The sequence below is a fragment of the Tetrao urogallus genome (genome assembly GCF_951394365.1).
Source record: "Tetrao urogallus genome assembly, chromosome: 6".
Lineage (NCBI taxonomy): Eukaryota > Metazoa > Chordata > Aves > Galliformes > Phasianidae > Tetrao > Tetrao urogallus.
In genome coordinates this window covers 40921715-40943402 of record NC_136819.1, presented here as the reverse complement: position 1 = coordinate 40943402, position 21688 = coordinate 40921715, and the positions used below count along the sequence as shown (strand labels likewise).

The 21688-nt window shown below is 33.9% G+C and overlaps 1 protein-coding gene across 1 annotated transcript in view; it reads left to right on the top strand.

Annotated features, from left to right (window-relative positions):
- CEP128 (centrosomal protein 128) overlaps window positions 1-21688 on the top strand; it is a gene marked incomplete at its 5' end in the record, with an annotated part of 93216 nt that overhangs the window by 53209 nt on the left and 18319 nt on the right. Inside the window, 2 exons of the mRNA XM_079537358.1 lie at window positions 15242-15291; window positions 20486-20509. Coding sequence (XP_079393484.1) covers window positions 15242-15291; window positions 20486-20509 — 74 coding nt within the window. The remainder of the gene's footprint in view (window positions 1-15241; window positions 15292-20485; window positions 20510-21688) is intronic.

Below are 21688 nucleotides of genomic sequence, written 5' to 3'. Positions count from 1 at the left end.
AAGTGGGTCCTCCACTTTTAATAGTATTCAGTGCTTTAGAACAGACATATAGAATGAATAATTAGAAACATGGAATTAAAATACAACAGAGGTTTACCACAGGTCATCTGAGACCAGCTTCCTGGTATTTCTTTCATTTCATGAGGCAGCTGGTGGTTACTAGCTAACCAATAATTTTGGCAGATGGCAGCCTGTATTGCTTTCACCTATGCAGGACATTATTAAATAAAAGAAATATAAATTAGATTAACGAATGTGCTGCTTTGAGGGACAGACGGATAGTTGATGAAAGGGCTGGTTAGTCAGTCCTCCTTCGTAGATATTGGTCTGTGGGCCAACCATTTTTTTTAATCATCAGTGAGTTTAGTAAGAAGAGCTAATAATAGGATAACAAAATTTGGAGTGTTAGTAAATTTGTTGATACATAGAGAAAGTGGATCCTGAGATCACTATGTTTCTTTTACCTAGTGCCCAAGAACAGACATCACATTTATTGCTTTTTTATACCATTATTTATATCAATTTTGAATTTCAATCACCGTGCCATTGATTTTTAATAACAGTGCATGTGACAGTGTATGCAAGATTAATGGACTTACTATCTCCATGTGAATTTAATTTGCCTGCTTCAAAGTCTTGTAAACATAGTCTTTTTTTAAATTTGGGTGACTGACTTTCATTCAACAAATCAATTACTTTCTACATTGATAGAAGATAAATAACAGAATTCACGTCTGTTAGTGCAAGATCCAAGAGCATGATTTATGAAGTGATACATTTAAATGTTTAGAAAGTGTTTTTTTTTTTCCCTTAACTATGTTCCAAGACAAAGTATGGCTATTTAAAATTCAAATGGTTTTACAAAAAGCCCAGTTTTTAACTGTGATGCAGCTAATAGAGTGTAAACTTGTAGATATAAGTGACTTGGAAAAGAAAACTGGCAAAGCTATTTTCCCAAAGGAGAACACAGTACCATAGAAAAGATGTTAAACTGTAAGGAGAAAGCAATGGTTAGAGAATCCAAATGAAGGAGAGATGTTGGTTGGCTGTTATTACTTAAAATAATGGAAGAAGTAGCTCACAGGGAATACAAAGACAGTCAGTAATACCATGATGGGTAAAGCCCAGGGTAAAGCAGGAGTAAAGCAAATGAATGAAGAATGAATTTACTCCTATTGTTAAGGTTCTCTGTTCTTTTTTGTTAGAACAGTTTTGAATATATAGTCTCTTGTCTTTTCCCTTCTTCACTAAAGCATTTGTGAAGTGAGGGGGAGCAGAGAGGCAGACGCTGATCTCTCTCTGGTGACCAATGATAGAACTTGAGGGAATGGCATGAAACTGTGACAGAGATTGTTCAAGTTAGATATCAGGAAAAGTTTGTCACCAAGAGTGTGGTCAGGCACTAATACATCCTCCCCAGATAAGTGATCATGGCAGTAAGTTTGCCATAGTTAGAGAAGCATCTGAACTAACCTTTCAGACATATGGTGTGATTTTTTTGGGTGGAACTGTGTAGAGCCAGGAGTTGGACTTGATGATCCTACTGGGTCCCGTCCAATTTGGGATATTCTGTGATCCTCTGAATAACTAGGAGTTTTCTTGATTTTAGGCTTTTGGCTTTGCTTTATGAATTTCTGTAGAAGTGTCTAATTAATGAAAGTTAATATTTGAGCCTGGGAGCACTAACTGATCTTACAGACTTAGATCTGCTTAAGTTACTAGTTGATTTAATGAAAAGTAAACATCAGCTCTGTCTGTACATCAAAAGCAGAATGGCAATATTTTGGAAAATGTACCCAAACCTTTTAAATATTTTGCCATATTCATTCATTCCTTCTAAAGTGTAAATTACTATTGTTTAGGCATTAGGTACATTTGTGTGATTTAAATTCTTAATTTCTGGTTATGAATGTTTTAGTGATGTATTTTTCTAGCCTTAGCTCATATGAATAGCTTCAACAGTTTGGGAGCTATGATCTTAGAAAATATCCTGTTTCTTTTAAAAATTGTATATATACATTTACTAGGCAAATAGAATTGACTGTAGATTTCAGGTCCTGTTTATCTCTCTGTCCTCTTGTGATTTTTTTCCATCTTATCTGAGATTTCACTAGTTTTGGTCATATTTGTCAGTGTGCTGGAGTACTTATAATCTTGAATTTATTTCTGAAGGCAGCAAATCCTGTAGATGTTGTGTTGTTAAAGTAGGTGATTAAAAGACAAGGCTATCTTTTTTTGGAACATACGCCTTCCAAGAAAATCTTTCCTGGCATATGTTGAAATGTGTAGAAGTTGGAATTCACAGGAAACTCTTTAATATATGATGCTTGTTTAATTAAATACTGTCCTGTATTCCAGGGAAATAAAACTGAGCCAGGGGCTCAATGATTCTCCCACCTTTTGTAGTTGTCAAAGTTATTTTCAAGTAAAATACATGCATGTTGGAATTTGAGCGGAAATCATGACCTTGACCTTCTAGGAGCTTCAGTATAGCAAAGCTTCTGTTTTTTACATTTTAAACATTGCATATACAGTACATTATATTAAATACATTTTTTTAAAGTTAGAACTAATGCTGTGTGTGTGCCTCAGATTTGTCATGCTATGTTAGAATATACTTTTCAGTGTAGCTTGTTGATTTGTTCAACATCTTTTGTATCCTTTCAGCTGACATTCTCTTTAAAACTCTTTATTCCCCAAAGTTAATGATATTGCATATTTGGAGAACTGAAGTTTCAGTTCTATTTCAGTATGAATAATTTCTCTTTGAATAGAGCTTTGGTCACCAGTACTTACTCTTAATGTTGACTGTAAACAAGAAAATCATTTTAATTAGGAAATAAATCTTTCTGTTACTCAATCTAAAAAAAATGAAAAAATAGGCTCTGGAAGATTTATGTACTTTATGCGTATCTTTATCAGTGTATGTATTGTACATACTTCATGAAACTAAACAAAAATTTTTCTCTCTGATTTTAATTGGACTCCTTGCCCATTAAATACTATGTTGTTTTGAAACACTCAGAATAGCGTCTTCTGAAAAGGATGGTTAGGTGTACTGAGGGAGAAACATTTCCACTTGCAAAGTATAATCGCAGTTTATTGAAGGCCTGGGAGAAAACATTTTAGGAAGTTCCGCACAAATGTGCGCAAGAACTTCTTTACAGTGAGGTGACGGAGCACTGGAACAGGCTGCCCAGGGAGGTGGTGGAGTCTCCTTCTCTGGAGATGTTCAAGACCTGCCTGGATGCTTACTTGTGTAACCTGGTGTAGGGAACCTGCTTTGGCAGGATGGTTGGACTCGATGATCTCTGGAGGTCCCTTCCAACCCCTACAATTCTGTGATTCTGTGATTTTATTTGAGTGCAATGTCCTTGGAATCTACAGCACATGTTTTTCATTGCAGAAGATCTGATAGGACAGAATTAACTTACATAATCTCGAGTTTAATAGATTATAAAATGACCACTTTTAAAAGTAATTTCAGAATCAGAAACTGAAAATATTACTCTTTTAAAATATGCAGCAGAAATTTTCTCCTCTGCATAAACTTTTGTCCCTCATTAGTAATGCATGAAGAGTAGCAGCATTTCTTCTTCAATACTTTTTGTTACGCCTTTGTAACACTTTGTTCAGCACTGTATTTTGCATCCCACTGCTAGGTTAAGAGATGCTGTGACTTTCAAGGAAGATGAGTTTAGAATGTTTTTCTTATCTCTGTTTTGACACAGGATAGTGTTAAGGAGGTGGTGTCAATGACAGTCAACTATACTGTTTAGAAGCAACAGAAGCTGTATTTTGTTCACACCTGTGATTCATGAGTAGAAAAAAGACTATTTCTGTCAAAAGATTTTCTCTAAGGAAAGAACATTTTTCATAATTATCAAGGGGAGAAATTACAATTCATCAAAAGGAGAAAAGGGAAAAAGGCAGTATGATCTCCAACTGTCAGAGGCTAACAGTCTTTTGTCTTTGAACTCATTCTTGCTTGGATCAGTCTAAGGAAGGAAGTGGGTTGTGTCATGATCTTATAGTTGTTTGGTGATCTATTTTTTCCTATTCAGTTCTTAAGGAATGATACTAGTCGCTCCTTTTACAAAGATCATGACCTCTGTGATGGACCTTGGAGGAATTTTGCATTGCATACCTTCATGCTTATTTTGGATAAACAAGAGACTTCATTTTCTAAGTTTACTGAGCTGATAGTTTTCAAGAATGTTAAAGGGATTGTGTTGGGTTATGTTTTATTTTGAAGTGAGGGAGGTAAAAGTCCCCCTCTACTTGGCTCTTATGAAACCTCTTCTGGAGTACTGCGTTCAGGCCTGGAGCCCCTAGCACAAAAAAGACACAGAGCTCTTGGAATGAGTACAGAGGAGGACCACTAAGATGATCAGAGGGCTGGAGCACCTCTCCTATGAGGAAAGGTTAAGGGAACTGGGCTTGTTTAACTTTGAGAAGATTCCGAAGGGGACCTCACTGTGGCCTTCCAGTACTTGAAGGAAGCTTATAAACAGGAGGGAGAATGGCTGTTTACAAGGGTGGATAGTGATAGGACAAGGGGAATGGTTTTAAACTGAGATGGGGAGATTTAGATTAGATATTAGGAGGAAGTTTTTCACACGGAGGGTGGTGACACACTGGAACAGGTTGCCCAAGGAGGTTGTGGATGCCCCATTCCTGGAGGCATTCAATGCCAGTCTGAATGTGGATCTGGACAGCCTGGTCTAGAGGTTGGTGATCCTGCCCGTGGCAGATGGGTTGAAGCTAGATGATCTTTATGGTCCTTTTGAACTCAGGTCATTTTATGATTCTGTGATTCTATGATATTATGGTATGTAGCATAACATCTTCAGACCAACTTCTGATATAATGTAAGATGTAATAATGAAATAAGTTAACTGTAAGGAGAATAAGTGTATTTTAAAATGTATTGTGTTTATCCTATACTAACACAGGAACTCCTATTCTGACCTGTTCTTAAAACATTTTGGATTGTGATTACTGAAATACCTTGATTAGCTTAAAATAATTTTTTGCAGTCTTGCTGTAATCAACAGATTATGCTTGTTGCAGGGAAGGAAGTTATGATTTTCAAAGAATCATTTATAATAAAGCCGCTTTTATTACTATATAACAATGAACATTTTTCATCCTAGTGGTAACTGAGAATCAATGGCATATCTGAACAGCATTTAACAATATGATTATACAATTTCCACGTTCTAAACTGATGTAATAAGATTTGAATCTAATGTAAAATATTTTTAGTTCACAAATTTGTGATTTTTTTATTTCAACAAATGGTAAACTGGAACTAAATATGATTTGGTGCATGTTTTATTTGTTGCTAAACATCTAGTTTTTGAAAATAATTTGTTTTCGTTTTATTGGTTTATCTAGGAATTAGTGCAAATTGATTATAATTTGCTGGCTTCTAATAACCTAACTTACATGAGTTGTACTACTAAAGTGTTGGACAGATACAAGAACTGCTCATGCTGCATCTGGTATTGAAAGAAAGATCAGCAATAATTATATCAGTCCACTGATATAGGAACCAGCTGTAATCAGGGCGTGCTCATAAGCTCTGACCTTCAGAAGCTGTGTAGCTTCTTCCTTTATCTGAATCACCAATGTGACTGTAGAGTTTTAAGTCTCCGGGTCAAGATCATGTTGTGTCAGGTCTTTGTGCATTAAATTTGGTTGCATAAATTCAGTACTTTCCTGGTGTAGTGCATATGTGGACCACCTTTGAGTTGCATATCTCACATTATTTTTTTTCCAAAACTTGATATGGGCCTGTAACAGACAATTCTGTCTGTTCTGGATTAAGTACGTGGCTTTAAAGGCATCTTTGCACTGTCTCAGCAAAGGCCAGTAAGATGCAAGAGAAAGGGATTTTATTCCAGAAGAAGTAATAGTACTGTTGCTCTTTGGACTAAATTTCGTAACCTACTAAGAAAGATGTCTGTAAGACAGACATTTGCAATGTCAAGCAGTTCTTATTCAGTGGGAAACTCAATAATTGATTGAGTTAGTAAAGAATAGAGCTGGAGAAGATGCTGTCAGAAAACTTGTTAGAGTTAGATAAACATAGCAGGATTAACTTTCAAGGTTATTTTGAAACTGAAATTTGTCTGTGTTCATTTGTACATTATTTTTATTGTTTGTTGTGTACACTGTCACACAGAGGAATAAAAAACAAAACCAAAATCCTGCTCCTTGTGTTGCATGAAATATATTTTAAAGTAAATTGCTGGCAGCGAAAATGTCACATAACATGAAATTTTGGTAGACAAAGGGGAGAGAAATTATGGAATCTGTGGAAAAGGGTACAGTCTCTCAATTAAAAGCACAAAACAGTTTCTAAAAAGCAAAAGCAACTTTACATTTTCCTTTCTTCCTTGTTTTTTGAAAAAAGTTTAGAACAATATTTTTTCTCAATTTTTATTTTTTTATTAAATGCTTTTCTCTGAAAAATTTACTAAAATTTTGTAGTATAGCCTTTTTCTTGTGATTGCATGGAGAGAATAATACGTTATTGCATTTACAATTTTCAAAATAGCATTTTAGATAAAAAGTGAATTGTCACCAGTTGAAAATTAAAATATTTGTCAGTTGAGTTGTTAAATCTCATCAGTTTCCATGTAGCAGTGTAACAACAGGATTGTCTAATCAAGGAGAGCATTGAAGCCAAGCTAAAGCTTAGAATTTAGGAATTACTGAGGGTTACTGTTAAGGCTTTCTAGTTCACAGCTTCTTTCTCTAAAACACACTGGGAGATAAGGTGCAATGTAACTGTGAGTTGCATTAACTGTGTTTGCTAATGGATATTTAATTATGAAGAAAGAATTTCTAGGAATTTTGGAAAGTTCTCTGATGGTGGAGTACTATGTGTTTTAGCTGAAGTAAATGCTTTCTTAGAAGGTTTTTGGGGTGTAGTGTTCACATTGGGCTACCAGGTAGAATTAACAGCTTTGTTTCAGTATTTATTAAGGACAAAGTGTCATAAAGCTATAACTTTTTGAATGCACTTTTTATCCTGACTATTTATTAAATTGCCCAGCCAGCTAAAATGTCTCCGTTTTTCTGAGATGGGTAGGGAAATTTAATATTGGGATCAATACCTTTTGGGCTTTGTATCTTACCTGCTGTCCTTCACTGAAAATGTTGTGAAGGACTTATTTGATCTTCAAACAGCTCACTGAAGAAATACCTTTCTAAGCTCCAGTCATTTACTAACATCAACTAATAAGTGTCCTCAGCTAGAAAACCTTTCTGTGTTGCAGCTGTTTGCCTTCCTCATTTTGCCTAGTTCCTGCAATTCAAGTGAACTGTGCTAGCTGCTTCAGAAAACTTTTTACCTTTATTTGACTTGCCATTAGCTGTTAGATCCAAAATCAGTTCTCTGTATTTTTGGGTATTAAAATATGCAACTGCCTTTCAAATACAGCCAAAAGGAAATTTGTGGATATGCATAAATATGTTTGGGATAATAAACATCAGAAAAAGAAAAACCTAGGATATTAAGTCAGAGAACTCACTCAAGAAAGTAGCATTCAATTTCCTGTTTTGTCATTTATATATGCCATACCATAATTTTTATGTAGCTGCTGCATCCATAAACATATCAACATAATTTTCTAAAACAAGAAATGACAAATTATCTTTTCATGCTTGCACTTGGCGAATGAAAACAAATTAAGTTTCTGTTTCTTCCTATGTACTTCAGGGAGGTTTTGTTCATCATCAGAAAGGAAATGTTTCTGCGTTCAGGAGGAAATTGTAAAAAATTGTTTTGTATGCAGTGACAGAAAACTTTCAACTGTATTTTCTGTCTAAAACAGCAGCAATTCTGATGACTTGACTTTGAGAATATTTCTTATCATATTTTGTTTTAAGTAATGCTGATTTATTTTCTGCATAATATGTTTTCAAATAAAAAATATGGAGAAAAAAAGGCCATTGATCAGTCAGTCTGAATAGCTCTGCACTGTATCCAGAGGCATGATTGCAGCTCATGCTGAAATCTAAAATGATCATGAGATAGAATCATAGAATGGCTGTGGTTGAGAGAGACCTTAAAAATCATCTAGTTCCAATCCCACTGCCATGGGCAGGGGCGTCCCTCAGTAGATCAGGAGTTAGTGGGTCAGACTACAGTTGCACATTCAGCTAGGCCATTTAATGTCTTGATGCAGACAAAAAGCTAAATTCTTCCTTCCCTACCACTCCAACTGATATTTCTTACTCCTTCCCTTATTTTGTGTTGGCTTATCATTGAGCTCCTTTGCAACTGTGTTTTGCTCACTACTAACCATGTGTTAACCTTTTTTCCTCAGTGTAGATTTTTCCCATTGTAATAAACTCAATTGTCCTATATGGATGTCCAGCAAATATTACAGCTGGAGCAAAGTGTGTAAAAGAAATGCAGGACCAGAAGCAGAGAGCAAAAGCATTCATGCTTTTTAGAAAATGAAGTTTATGATGGGATCTGGCTTCATCTTGTGGAATTGGGGCACTTAGAACCAGCAGCACTTCAGCTGAGTTTACAGCTTCTATTCTACACAGTAGAATCAAGTCATTAGTGAAACACTGTGGCATTAATGCCTTAGAAGCATTGATAATATTCACAAGATGCTTAGTGGTAGTACTTTAGCAAGGAAATGGTATCTGCATTTACTTAAAATTGAATGATTCACAGGTCAGCAAGAGGTTGGTGAATGGAAAGGCAAAACCTAATACATTTATTCACATCCTTTTACAGGTACTTTTTCTGATGTATGGGTGATCACACTTAACTCATCATTAACATTTTTATTTCAGCTTCTACTGGAGATTTTGCTTCTCACATGTTGTCAAATTCATGCTCCTCCAAACCTGTAGAAGAAAAAGAGCTATTCCTCAGTCTCTTATAGAGCTGAATATATCAGTGTGGTTTCTAAAAACTGTTTTTACTAACTTGATTTACGGCATCTTCACCTAACAAATTTTCTTATGTGAAGGAGATCTTGCCCAAATTAAAAAAAAAAAAAAAAAAAAAAAAGACCAGTAACTGCTTCAGTTCACCTTACTATTATTCTCTCCTTCACAGTAAATGTAGTAGATTAGTATCAAAGGGATCTCTTCTTTTTTACTGTAATGTGTCATATTTGATGTTTTCTTTGATTACTTCAGCCAGTAATTTGTGTATTTTAACAGTTTAACTGCAAATAACTGAAAAGATAGTTGGAAATAATCAATTAAGGAGGTTATTTTCTATTTACTTAGACATTTTCAGTGTGACTTATGTTGTCTTGAAGTTTTTGGAATGTCAAAGTAATTCTAAATTCCGTTGACCTTAATGTCCTCCTTTGTTTTCCTCAATTACCTTTCTTTTTTAGTGTTCTTCATCTTTTTTTTTTCCTCCAATGGGAAGCTCTGCATAGTTTTAAGTGAGAAGACACTTCTCTGACTGCAGTCAGAAAATGCCAGCGTTAGGAGAGTGTGAAGAAAGTGTTAGAGACTTTATAATTTGACATCCATTTCAGTAAAGTTTCGAAATAAGAATAATATTCTTTTCAAATATATGTGTACAAATTAATGTATGTTCTATTGTGGATACGTATCCTTGGTGATAAGTAAGGTGAAGTTTGAAATTGTACATGTAAATACACATGTAAAGGTGTTAACAGCAATTCCACATAATGTTCTGTCTATTGAAATATGTATATCGAAAATACAAACTCTAGCATTCAGATACTACTACTATGAACTTTACTGACAACACATTAGAGATCTTCACTACCTATTTTGTAATACATAGAAATTTCATGTGCATTCTTATAGTATTAACTTTGATTTATGAATTTTAAGTCAAACACTATAATAGTTCAGAAAATGGCAGGTTAGAAGTAATGAGAATAGCTTCTAGGGGCAAATGAAAGGAATTTTTTGTACAAAAAAGAATACAGGGCAGGCAAGCAGTGGAGATATGAACATGGAAAAGTTGCATTAAAAAACAAAAAAACAAAAAACAAACAAACAAACAAACAAAAATCCAAAACACTCCTAAACTTCAGGGAGTAGAAAGAAAGCACAGTATGTTCAGTTTCCTGAATAGCAATAAGTCTCTTTGTAGGGAATCTGAACTTGTCTCTTAACTTCAGATGCCTTTTCTCCTTTCTCTGTTATGACTGTGGGTATTGCTTCAGGTTCATGCAAACAAACACACCATTGTAGATTTAAGAAACTATTGTCATGTTTCATAGCCAAAATAACACATTGTATACCAAGAAATGAATTCATTTATTAAAAAATATCAGCCAAATTTTCTGTCATCTATATCCATTTTTCTTTATTACTAAAGACTACAGCAGCTAATACATTGTGAGAGTTCGTTAAGGAACATAATTTAGCAAAAGAGAATTTTTTTTTATACTTATATCCATGTTTATGAGGATGCTGTTGATTTAGACACAGATAACAGGTAGTTTATCCGTGCTCATTATGAGCACTGCAGTCATTACAGTGGTGATATCTGAATTATAATATTTAAAGACTGTCTAATGTGACCAGTGTTAATATAACCATTTGCTCACATGTTAGAAAACTGTAACAAGTATTAAAATTCACTTGAGACTTTTTAGGGTTAGCAGAGCTGCAGGTAAAAAAAAAAAACCAAAAAACAACAATCCAGTCAAATACAGTGACCATTGAGACCACAGAGACCATCACGTCTACTACTAACCTTCTGAATATAATTCCAAAGAAAATATAGTTGAAGTTTCTTCCTGCTTTATCTTCATTCACAAGTTAAAAAAATATATCACCATAATTTTTTTGTTCTTCAATGTTTTTAAAAATATGCAATAATTAAACAAAATAGGGAATCTTTGCATAAAAAAACCCTTTAAGTTCATGAACAATGTGCCGTTGGAAAGGCTGTTAAAAAATCATTTAAATTTTAAGAATTTTTTAAAATTTATTATTACTGTAATATGTACTGTAGATGTGCTAAAATAATTTATGATCTGAAGACTGCACAGGCTAAATACCGAAAAAAGGGGAAAGTCTATGATAGGTGAAATACTGTAGTTTGGAGATGTGGAGAATCTAGTAGGAGCATGATAATTCATTTTCATTCTGTCTACCTTTTATTCGTACTTAAAGGTTTAATATGAATCTAAATAATAAATATGAATATGATGGGGATGAACCAGCAGAATAGTAATACCTTATATTTTAGAAGTACTCTATTTTACATTCAAGTGATACAGTTTCCCATTTAAAAGGATATTTCACTTAGGATTATACAAGCACAATAGGGAATGCTTTAAATTTATGGGCCTTGTTCTTTATTAGCAAAAATTAAGTTTCCAATAAAAACGTTTTTCCGTATTGTTCTTTTAAGATGATGTTTTTATATAGAAATTCCCTCAGTGGCTTACACGCACTATTTCAATTAGTCATTTGAAGCGAGTCTCAATACTGTTTTATGTCTCAGGTGTAATTAGTGCCAGGATGATTTGTAGCGTTCAGCTTGGCTGCACAAATGTCCAGACTTGCTGAAACAACTTCTAGTGTCCAGTGTTCCTGGACCTGTGTCAGGATTCTGTGAAGCCATACACCAGAACCATGCTAACACAGGTACAGGGCAAAACTGCAGATCTCTCTGGACAAGTGACAAGCAAATTTTTTCATGATACACACGTTTAAAGTAATTCACTTAGAAATAGCTTAATTCACCCCCTCCAAAAATAGTGCCTTAATGTCAGAATCATTATGTGAAGACCTTGTAAGTGGCATAATATACGATTAAACTTTGATGTGTAAGTATACTCAAGATAAGTAAATTCTTAGTTGAGGAAAAACTGGTTTATGCAGGTGCTTGAAAATTCCCTCACGCTTGATGGAAATCTGCTTGGCTGCCTTGTGCACCTGCAGGAATGTTGCACTATCTTTTCAGCAGCTCTTTGGGCGATGTATCTGAATGATGATTGAAAACCACAGGTTGTGTATTTGAAGTAAAAATCACTGGAAATATGTGAAATAAATCTACTGCAAATTCTGATAAAAGTAATTTTGAAAGATATCTAATTAAGTGATTTCTCAAGAGCTTGTCCATGAGTTTGAAACATGAAGTACAAATTGTCAAGGTTGCAAACCTGGGAGATCAAAAATATCTTTATTAATGTATGAAAATTCCTGAGGTGTTTTGTGGAAGAGCTCATTTTAGCTTGATGGAACAAAAATATGTGTTGACACTATTCTCTAAACTGCTGTTATTTTCTTACAATAACCTAGATTCCTTGTTCTAGTGCCACATCATAGAAATATTGAGATTACCCTTTGAGTACCATAACATAATCATGCAAAGCTTGCGTAATGGCCTTCCTCATTGACTGACCCACTAATGTTGAAGTCTGTTTCTTTGGCTATGTTCTTTTAAATATGCAGCTTGTTAAAAATGCTTAACATTATATTTGGAAAGTTTTTATTTTTCAAATGAAATTATAGTTTCATTAGGTTGCTAATCACATACTTTCCATTTCACAGGTGGTAGAACTAATGCAGAGAATCAAATTCCCAATATACAATATATATGTTCTTCTTATTATTCCATCAGAGATAAATTTTATTCAGGGAAATTAGTGGTGAGATTCATTTTGAAATTACTGTCTAAACGGAGATGACTACATTTAAGCTACTTGGCTGAACTTCCACTACAGTCAGTCAAAATCTAGTGGGACTTAGGAAGCTATTCTGCCAACCACAATGTCTCATGGACAGATGTTTTTTAGTGCTGTATGAATTTCTGTACAGCTTTTTGTGTAATCTGTTGCTTTTTCAGATGGCTGAAACTATCTTACTTAGTTTACAGTATCTTAGTTATGTATCAGGAACTGAAGTGCGAATGTCAACTTCAGAGTAAACAAGTCTTACACATTTGAGAGTCCTTTGTTTCTACAGCTATATGCTTGTGACTATGAGAAGAACTAATTTTGTGTACATGTGCCACATGTACACAATTTTGTGTTTGTGCCTTCTTCTTTGATGAGAGAGGTTGTGAATTGACAGATACCAAATTATAATTTATTCAGTGTCTTTCTGAAATAAACCTCTGATTTTTAATTCAAATTGTCAGGGTTTTATAGATTCAATATCTTGTTTCCCAGCTTACTGCTTCCAGTGTAAAGGAGTTGAACTATGTTTTCTTTTTATATTTTAGTCTAAGCTCTGAATAACAGCAAATCCTAACTTTCTATAGAATATATTTAATAGCGTCTAGTTTAATATTTGCAAAATTTTGCAATGTGTTATGTTTCTGTATCAGACAGACTGTGAAAGGACGTCATTGGTATGGAATGTTTTAAATTGTAACTTTTGTATTTCCTGGAATTTTTATTGGATAAATCTAAACCTGCGGTATGATGTCAGGGAACTCATCCTGTGTTCACTGATGCTCCAGCTAAATGAGATATGAACCTTAGAAGATTTGTCATGTAACCATTGTTAATTCTGTAGAACTATACAAAAGTATGATCCTTAATTTTTCACAAGGTATTCTGACAAGCTCTTGATTTTGACTATTAATAATGCAACTGATGTTTGATTTTTTGAATGACTTTAGCTTATAACTGATCATAGGATTTTGTGCATCTTATTGAGCTAGAAATAAAAAGTAGGAAATAGTTGATTAATATATTTATTTGTAAAAAACATTTCTCTCATCTTTTTCCGTTTTTGGGAAGAAACATTGATGCCCAAGGTAGCTTCTGTAATGCTTTTCCTTTACTGCTGATTATTCCAGACAATCTATAAATTGATGTGTTCTGTGCTCCATGAAAATGAAGATATATTACTTGGAACCCTGTGGTTACCTTAGACTGAAAGGTAGTTACAGCAGGATTGCTGAGAAATGTAGAAACTCATGGCGCAGAGCCACTGCCTTTAAGAAAGAAAGGTGTCATTAGAGAAACTCAGAGAGTGTTCAGTGCATGAATTTAAGGAGCCTTCACTGGGGATAATGATTATCTTTGTTAATGTTATCTTTTTCTTATGGCACAACATTTCTCTATCTTTTCACTGTGATGTTATTTTCCGAAACTGAATATTTTTTGTTGGTGGGTTTTTTTTTTTTTGTTTTTTTTTTTCCCCATAAGTATTTAAATATGGGAAATATTTTACATTTCATGCAATTTGTAAAACTGAACTTTTGAGGTCAACTAGGCAAAAATACTTTGTCCTTAAGAGTAGGCATATTTAAAAGAATCTTGAAGTATGCTGCATTTTTAAGAGACGCTTTTACAAAGCTTCTTAATATATGTTGCTTTAATTTAATTTAATCTATTTTTTGCTTTATCTTTATTTTCTTACATGAAGCATTAAATGGAATCATGAGTTTTGATACAAAACTTGTTTCTAAAATATATGGTCATAAAGGGCAAATTTATAATGTAGGAACATATTATCAGTTAAATTACACCACCTTAACACCTATATGCCTTTCTTGTGCAGAATTTTATGAAGTGTTCTGCAGGATCGACAATTTAGGCAGTGGTACAGTATAGGGAGTTCATTCTGAAGATAAATAATTTCAGATAGAGACCTTTCATGTCTAGAGACCATTAGCAGAAGTTTCTTCAGTTCACCTTTCATAAAACTTATTTGAAAAGAACCTTGTAGTAATATTCTTTTTGCTTAGAACAATAATGTCATTAAAATGGAATGTCAAGTGGTGCATTATAATTCAAATAAAGCTGAGTACATGAATCTTTTTTGGTCAAGTGGAGGAATCTTCTATTTCACACACCCTTTACACATATGTGTTCCTCTTTTTTTTTCTCTCTTTTGTTTTTTAAAGCTAGTATTATGACATTAATTTTTACCAACTCAATTATAATGCTGAAGTATACTCAAGGATATCATGCAAGGCTACCACTTGTCCAAACCCACACTCAGAATTTGAAATTCTGCAGAGTGAATTTCTTCATTTTTAAAATTCAAATCTATATACTAAAAGATTGATTTAACTACAGGGAAATAAGTCTTATAATTACTTAAACTATCATCTTTTGAGTGTTTATTAGTGTCATGCTTGAAAATAACTATCACTGATACACTTCATCAGTTAGTATAATCAGATTAAAAGAAATGTTATACAAAACAAAACACCTCACTGACTATTTTACATAGTACCTTTTCTGTCAGGCTATAAGACAAGAAGGAGAATTTATGAGTTTCATTTTTTATTTTACAGAGCTACGTGAGAAGTTGCTCAGAAGAGAGGAAGAAATGGGAGCTCTCCAGGTATGCCTTTTATGTAATTAAGGAGCTACATTTTTTATTGCCCTTGAAATTAATAAGCTGTATTCTGTATCTTGAATTCAGCATGGGAAATGCATTTAACCAAACAAGGACCTGGTAGCTTATAAAACTCACAGTTGAGTTTCTCCGCACATTTAAGTTGCACGTTAGAAAAGATTAAAGTAATTAGCACTCTCCAATTAATAAATCTAGTCTTCTGTGAAAAGAATGGTTCTTTTATGTCACAGCGTTTACTGAAGTTCTGTTCTTACTGCTGTCTTCACTGAAACTACATGGAAATAGTTGTGGTGCAACTCTACATACAGAATTGCAGAAATGCTTTAAATTCTACTTCATTGGTTGAGTTAGATTCTGTGGGTATGTTGCTTTCTTCTGTATCTCCATATAAAACTGAAAGTAAAATATTGAGGTGTTTAAAACCTCTGAAACATTCAGTGTTCATCATTACTTTTCTGAGAAAGAAAAGCTTAGTTGATATATGCTAGAGCTTGATGCAGTATATTAAATTCTCATTGTGTAGCATCTGTAACATTTACTTTACATTTGTGCTTTCACAGTGAGAGCCTAGTCTCAGTTCTGGAATAGTATTAAAGCATTACAGTCAAAGAAAACATATACTCCTTTGAAATGAAAATGTCTAGGAATGCAAAACCAAACTGGAATGTCTCAGTAGTGAGACTTGGGAAGTTATAAGGGTAATACATGTTTTGTTCAGAATGTGGAGAGGAAAAAAAAATTAACAAAAAATTAGAGCAAGCAATGCCCAGTGTTAGAAAGCTTATATACAACGTGAAGTATATATCAGTGGAGGAGGATCCTGTAAGGTTAGTGGGAACAGAATTTTTATGAGGAAGCTGAATGACTATTAAGGAAAATGAAATTATTTATCGACCTGAGTTTTGACCATAGGAGTTTTAAGGTATGCTGACTCTGCTCATATAGTAAATATAATGTGTTTTGCGGGCTAGAAATATCAAAAGCTTGGTGTAGAAACAGCTTGATCCGGTAAAAAGAGACAAGTTGCGAGACCCAAAGGTTACACAGCACACCAATCCAGCTGTTTCCTGCTCAAACAAAAAATTTGGCTTAGCTTTCTGGCAGCTCAAGTTCAACAGGGCTGAGAGCTTGTCTGCGCAAGCAGTTTACACAGGTGCATATCTAGTTACATCAATGTAAAATGATCGCCTTTCATGTGAAGCAATTCTGTATCTACTTTCCTGTGAAGCACTATAGTTGACAAATTGTTCTAATTATGTTCCTTCCAACTGAATAAGGAGTAATGTTATACTGGAGAAATGTTCCATCAAATGAACGTCTTGTGTGCACGTGTATATTTCTGATGGTCTGTCAACTATGTCCTTCACTAACTGGCCATTCTGTTTAGGTGTGTCACTTGTACTGCTCTGTCTGCTCTATTTGTACTTGAGTGCTTCATAGCAGTTTTTAATTCTTCACATGCACATGCTTTCACAAAGTACTTAGCAAGAGCATAAATTATTTTTCTAGATAGTAATTTGTCCAGAACCATCAATATGTTTCAAAATGGTTTCCCAATCTGGTGTACTTCATTCTTCTATATTCTAATTTTATAGTGGTAGAATATTTACAGCTTTTCTAGCCCCAACACAAGAAGGATGTAGAGATGTTGTCAAGAGGAGGTGATCAAAGGGCTGGAGCACCTCTCCTATGAAGAAAGGCTGAAGGAGTTTAGTTTATTTAGCTTGGAGAAGAGTAGGCTCTGGGGAGACCTCATTGTGGCCTTCCAGTACTTTAAAGGGAGTTTATAGAAAAAAAGATGGAAACTATTTTTTTACACAGGCATACAGTGATAGGGCAAGGGGAAATGGTTTAAAACTAAGAGGAGATTTAGATTCAGTATTAAGAGGAAAGTTTTTATCTGGGTTGGGGAGGTGCTGGAGCAGACTGCCCAGAGAAGCTGTGAATGCCTTATACCTGAAAGCTTTCCAAGGCCAGGCTGGATGGGGCTCTGGGCCCGATGTAGTGTGTGGCAACTTGGCTCAGGCAGGCATTTGGAACTAGACGTTTTTTAAGATTCAGCCCAAACCATTATATGTTTCAATTTTATAATCCCCATGCTATTGTACCTCAGTATATGAAGCATAGGAAGTGGAGGTGAGAGTTCCTTTAACTGTAGCATTTCCTAAAGCTGAAACTTGCACTCTTGTAGACCAGGTGGCATGGATCTTCTTTTTTTTTTCCCCTGAGTCCCAGTTCAGCAAACCATATGTTTAGTTAGTAATGAATGAAAGCTTTAATTGAAGTAGACTGCTACAAGGTAGTTATTTCACATATTAATGACCAGTAGTGTATAAATAATACTCTTGCTCCAGAGGCTTATAGCCTGCTTGAATAAGATTTCTCAGATATTATGTCCTGACCAGTTCATTCTTCGCTAGGAGATTGCTGATATCTTTTTGTGTACAATTTCTATGATCCTGTCTTAATAAGCATCTTACATATACAGAGAATTGTATGAAGAATATAAATTCTTTATGCTTTTTTTTTTTTTTTTTTTTTTTTTTTTTGAATCTAAATAGACTCTATGTAAAAAGTATGTTGAGGAAACAGGTAGGCAGAAAAATTATCATTTATACTATGGACAAACAATTGCGATCAGTCAGTACCATGACTGGGAGTTATTTCTTCATACTTGAACCTTGAACACTGACCATAGTCATAGAAAAGCTAGAGGTGTAAGGAAAACTATGAGAAATTAGTGCATTGCTGTGGGCAAATTATGATCAAGGATATCTTTAGGTTCTTTGCAATGTCTCTGCATCAGTTACCTAGAATATTATCCAGAGTTAGAGATGTGGTTTTCATTGTATTTTTAATTTACTCATTTTTGAGGGAATTTTAATGAAGCTTAACAGGTTCTAAATAAATAGAATTAATTTTGCTCCCATTTCCTTTTGAGGAAGCAATATGTTTACAGTTACCTAAAGATCCAGAAAATAACCAATATTTCTCATTCAAATACAGAGAAGTAAAATTAGTGCTTTTGCAATGCCCTCAGCTGACAGTGAGAAAGGAACACTTTTATGAAGATTCTTGAACATGCAGTTTTCACTTTGGCTTCCACTTAGGGAATATGTTGGATTGCAACTTGGCATGGCAAAGGCAAAATAATACTTCATAAAGTGGAAGATATGAATCTTTTTATATTTCAATACAATATTCACTGTGGTCTTGTATTATGTGGTGAGGATTGAGTTTTTTATGTAAATATATGCTGTTCTTTGATATAGAGATTAAAAGGTCGGAGACCAATACAAGAATATATCACTGTATTCTTAGTTCTACATCTTGAAATGATTTCATATTTTTTATTAGAGTTTCCGTGTTATATGCAAATTTGGGTGAGTTTATATAATTAAATGTGAAAATATCTATGCTCTCATTACACGTATGCTCACTCTGTTGTTACATGTACTCTCATATTCATATGTATATTTTTTTCTTCAGAGGAGTCTGGAACATTTTCAATATTCTCACTTTCAAATAACCTCACTTCTTTTATTATGTCATTCGATGTTAAGGCCTATGTTTAAGGTTTTCGCCTTCCTTTTTGTGTAAGTTGTTCCATGGTTCAAACTATGGCTTTCTTGAAAATATTGTAATATGCATGATTGAAATATTCAACTGCATGCATGTTCTCTGTGAAAACAATTGTAAGCCATTTTAATTTGCTTTGAAATTAGTGACACACAAATATAAAAAATTTGACAAAATAGTCTTAATTTGGACATATATATATATTGATAATGCATAAATAATCTGTGATAGATTTCCAAATACATTACATGGTGGTTTAGAGAATGTGCTGAGATTCTAAGAATTTACTATGTTTTCAGAATTTTGGTAGCCTCGAGTCATTCTGAAAACTAAATTTATTCTATCACTGGAATCATCCTACTTATGCCATGCTGATTCTAAGACTATTATTCAACTAGTTCTTCTTAACTGAAAACATTTATATCTGAACCGCTGTTTACTATCACCACAAATTTGAGATCTGTAAATGCCTTTTTTTTTTTTTACAGTAATTAGTTTGGTTTCTTTTCTCCCAGAATCTTTAAATAAATGTTTGCAATGCCCAGTGTGTTGTAGACACGAACATCTCAAAATAAGTTAGTTTTTTGTATAATATTTTATCATAATTTTTTGTCTGTGGATATCTTAGGAATAAATCCAGGTTATTATAATAATTGTCACTTATTAAGAGGAAAACAACAGATATTAAGAATTCTTAACTTAATCCACCCAGAAAGTAAAAAACAAACAAACAAACAAAAAAAAAACCCACACCAAAAAAAACCTCCTATACTTTCATAAGGTAATATTTTAAGGAAGTAAGGATTCTTGTGATGTTTTAATGGTCACATTTTCAACTGAATAGTCAGGTGAGCTCAACTAAACACTTTAAATATATTTATTCTCAAATTCCTTGAAATTCAACATTAAGTCAGGACATAATGACAGAATCTTTTTTTATCTTGATTTTAATAGCTTGCTATTTCTCAAAGGTACTTTTCAATGGGAAACGATGTTACAATATACATAAGTTCTATCTTCCGCATACTTTGTGCTAAAGCCGACACAAACTCATTTTACTTTTGTTTTTGTATGATATTAGGCTTTATTTAAGCAGCAACAAGATGTTGTTAGTTGTTCTTCAAAGCAATTTCTGGTAACAGAATAATGCTCCGGAACTTATATTTTACTTTTCTAAATAAATACCTTAAAGAAAACTAAAGAAAATTAAAATAGATGCTACTGTGGCATAAGCTCCAAAGCACTCTAGATTTACAGGCACTGGTGATCAGAAAGGAAAGCCAAACTCTGGGATGTGTGAGTAAAATCTACAACATTGAAAATCTAGCTGTTTTTTTTAAATATACTACTTTGAAAAAAATATATATTGGTATAAATAAATTTTGTTCAAATTCTTCTTTTCTGGGAAGTTGCTTTTTAATTTCTTTTAGTGCAGAGTTTTAAGTGAGATAGTTTGATAAATGGGTTAGAGGTTGAGTTACATACAGCAGTTTCTCTCTAAGTAACAATTTCATGAAAACTAAAAGTAGCACTTCCTTCTTATTCAACTTATGTTTCATTTATATTCTTAACTTTCTAACTTGTTCTACTTTATTTGTAGGAACGAATTATGTCCTTAGAAAAGGTAAGTTTCTTAAATTTATTTTCAGACCAATCATAATGAAACTACTTGATTCAAAATGTAATTTTTACATATTTTTTTAAAAAAGGTTGCCATTTGGATTTTTTATTGCCATTGAAGATGCATGATATTTTTGCATTGCACCTTTCTATTTAGGTTTTCATTACAGTATTTGAGCACCAGTTATATAAAATTTAAAGTAGTATACTTTTCTGTATAGTTCATTTCACATTTGTCGGGGGTTAATACTCAAAGTGAGAGTCCTGATGCTTCACATAATGCTGTGTGAATTAGTTCTGCTCAGAAGTGTCTCTTAATCATGGTTTGCTTACATGACAATTAGGCAGGCTTGTATACTCTGCCAACAATTTGTCATGAACTGAGGTAAGCTGCCTGGTGAACTACATCGCAGTCTTTGTCAGTTCCCTCCACCTTGGTAGAGACTGAGAAATTTTCTTGGAAATCAACCAGTTATTCCTGTGAATACGTGCCTTATATATGCTTTGGTAGTAAGAAAACTTGCTGTTTTCCGTAGAGAACCCGAAAGAGAGGCTTTCTGTTATAAGATTTGGCTTTTTGTTTTAATGTCATAAATTCAGAATAACTCCATTAATGTTGTAAGTATTCTGCAAGATTGTTTTTTTGACTGAAATTTCCTTTTCACTGTGAACATCTATGTTTCAATTTAAGTCATATTTTATGTTAATGAAATTAAGGCTTTGAATAACAGTAAAACAAATTTCTGTTTGAACACACTCAGCAATGTGAAAGCTCCTAGATTCCTCTATTGTAGTAGCAGGCTCAAAGTTGCATCAGTTTTCTGATTTTCAGGTGAAGAATTGAAAGGGTGACAGTCCCCAATGCAGAGAGATTACATGACTGCCTGACACTGTCCAAGTTCGGGCTCTTTTTCTTTCTTTCTGTGTGGCTTCTATCAATAAGCAAAGTCTGCTCTTGTGATTATTTCATAGCTGTCCCACTTTGCATGCATGAATATTTAGTAATTTTTAAAATCTAAGGGTTAATACTTCTGTGCTTGGTTTGCTTCTGTAGTGTCTTGCCAAGACTACCATTACATCAAAGGCCTTCTGATCCTCCCAGAACACAGCAGCTCTTTGATCTTACACAAATGCCTGGGAGAGGAGCAGCGTCATCCTGCCTGCCTCTCCCTTTCCTTTCCTT